The following is a 2,500-nucleotide window of genomic DNA, read 5'->3' on the forward strand; positions in this document are numbered from 1 at the left end:
TGGCTGCTTTTCCTCCAACTCATCCCAAACCATCTCAATTGGTTAGAGGTTGGGTGATTGTGGAGGCCAGGTCATCTGATGCAGCACTCCATCACTCTCCTTCTTGGTAAAATAGCACTTACACAGCCTGGAAGTGTGTTGGGTCAATGTCCTGTTGAAAAACAAATGATAGTCCCACTAAGCCCAAACCAGATGGGACGGCGTATCGCTGCAGAATGCTGTGGTAGCCATGATGGTTAAGTGTGCCTTGAATTCTAAATAAATAACAGACAATGTCACCAGCAAAGCACCCCCACGCCATCACACCTCCTCCTCCATGCTTCACGGTGGGAACTACACATGCAGAGATCATCCGTTCACCTACACTGCGTCTCACAAAGACACAAATCTCCAATTTGGACTCATCAGACCAAAGGACAGATTTCCACCGGTCTAATGTCCATTGCTCGTGTTTCTTGGCCCAAGCAAGTCTCTTCTTCTTATTGGTGTCCTTTAGTAGTGGTTTCTTTGCAGCAATTTGACCATGAAGGCCTGATTCACACAGTCTCCTCTGAACAGTTGATGTTGAGATGTGTCCGTTACTTGAACCCTGTAAAGCATTTATTTGTGCTGCAATTTCTGAGGCTGGTAACTCTAATGAACTTATCCTCTGCAGCAGAGGTAACTCTGGGTCTGCCTTTCCTGTGGTGGTCCTCATGAGAGCCAGTTTCATCATAGCCCTTGATGGTTTTTGCGACTGTACTTGAAGAAACTTTCAAAGTTCTTGAAATGTTCTGGATTCACTAACCTTCATGTCTTAACGTAATGATGGACTGTCGTTTCTCTTTGCTTATTTGAGCTGTTCTTGTCATTATAGGGCTATCTTCTGTATACCACCCCTACCTAGTCACAACACAACTGATTGGCTCAAACGCATTAAAGAAATTCCACAAATTAACTTTTAACAAGGTACACCTGTTAATTGAAATGCATTCCAGGTGACTACCTCATGAAGCTGGTTGAGAGAATGTCAAGAGTGTGCAAATATGTCAAAGCAAAGGGTGGCTACTTTGAAGAAACTCAAATATAACATATCTTTTGATTTGTTTAACACCTTTTTGGTTACTACATGATTCCATATGTGTTATTTCATATTTAATGTCTTCACTACTATTCTACAATGTAGAAATAGTAAAAAATTAAGAAAAACCGTTCAATGAGTAGGTGTGTCCAAACTTTTGACTGGTACTGTATATTAGAACTGGTTTGTAGCAGGATAGAGAGGGGAGGTTTCTTACCTTCTACATATACCAGAACTGGTTTGGAGCAGGATAGAGGGGAGGTTTCATACCTTCTACATATATCAGAACTGGTTTGGAGCAGGATAGAGAGAGGAGGTTTCATACCTTCTACATATATCAGAACTGGTTTGGAGCAGGATAGAGAGGGGAGGTTTCTAACCTTCTACATATATCAGAACTGGTTTGGAGCAGGATAGAGAGAGGAGGTTTCATACCTTCTACCTATACCATAACTAGTTTGCAAGGTTTCATACCTTCTTACAGAGGACCAGCTGGTGATCAAAGAGGAAGAAGACTCGTTGCTGACTGCGTCCATAGGGCTGGTAGATCCAAGACATTTCTCCTGTATAGATCAACTCTGAGCTCCGGTCTAGGATGTCATCACCCTGGGGACCATAATTATACATGGTCTTTATTTAACACTATTCAAGGACCTAAAGACGCTGGTTTGTACGGAGTGGTGTACAGTACGTACCTCCCAGTCCAGGACGGAGGCCTGCCATTGGGCGATCTTGTCAATGTTCTCCAGCCTCCTCTTCCTCTCGTTGATCTGCTGAGTGACGTTACGCATCACCGCCAGCGCCGCCGCCACGTAGCGATAGTCACTATGGAGACAGAACACACATTACAGCCACCACGTAGCGATAGTCACTATGGAGACAGAACACACATTACAGCCACCACGTAGCGATAGTCACTATTGAGACAGAACATACATTACAGCCACCACGTAGCGATAGTCACTATTGAGACAGAACACACATTACAGCCACCACGTAGCGATAGTCACCATGGAGACAGAACACACATTACAGCCACCACGTAGCGATAGTCACTATGGAGACAAAACACACATTTAGCCACCACGTAGCGATAGTCACTATGGAGACAGAACACACATTACAGCCACCACGTAGCAATAGTCACTATGGAGACAGGACACACATTAAATCCACCACGTAGTGATAGCCACTATGGAGACAGAACACACATTACAGCCACATTGTACCAATAGTCACTATGGAGACAGAACACACATTACAGCCACCACGTAGCAATAGTAACTATGGAGACAGAACACACATTACAGCCACCACGTAATGATAGTCACTATGGAGACAGAACACACATTACAGCCACCACGTAGCAATAGTAACTATGGAGACAGGACCCAGGTCATTACAGGGGGATGAATCACACCTTACAGCAGCCGCTATTGC

The 2,500-nt window shown here is 44.2% G+C and overlaps 1 protein-coding gene across 4 annotated transcripts in view; it reads right to left on the reverse strand.

Annotated features, from left to right (window-relative positions):
* Positions 1–2,500, reverse strand: part of LOC121539616 — an 89,831-nt gene that overhangs the window by 9,648 nt on the left and 77,683 nt on the right. For all 4 annotated transcript variants that reach the window (XM_045211093.1, XM_045211095.1, XM_045211094.1 and 1 more), the window contains 2 exons: positions 1,756–1,885; positions 1,535–1,666 (listed from right to left, as the gene is read on the reverse strand). In XM_045211093.1, the coding sequence (XP_045067028.1) occupies positions 1,535–1,666; positions 1,756–1,885 (262 nt within the window). The remainder of the gene's footprint in view (positions 1–1,534; positions 1,667–1,755; positions 1,886–2,500) is intronic.

The sequence above is a fragment of the Coregonus clupeaformis genome, chromosome 35, assembly GCF_020615455.1.
Source record: "Coregonus clupeaformis isolate EN_2021a chromosome 35, ASM2061545v1, whole genome shotgun sequence".
Lineage (NCBI taxonomy): Eukaryota > Metazoa > Chordata > Actinopteri > Salmoniformes > Salmonidae > Coregonus > Coregonus clupeaformis.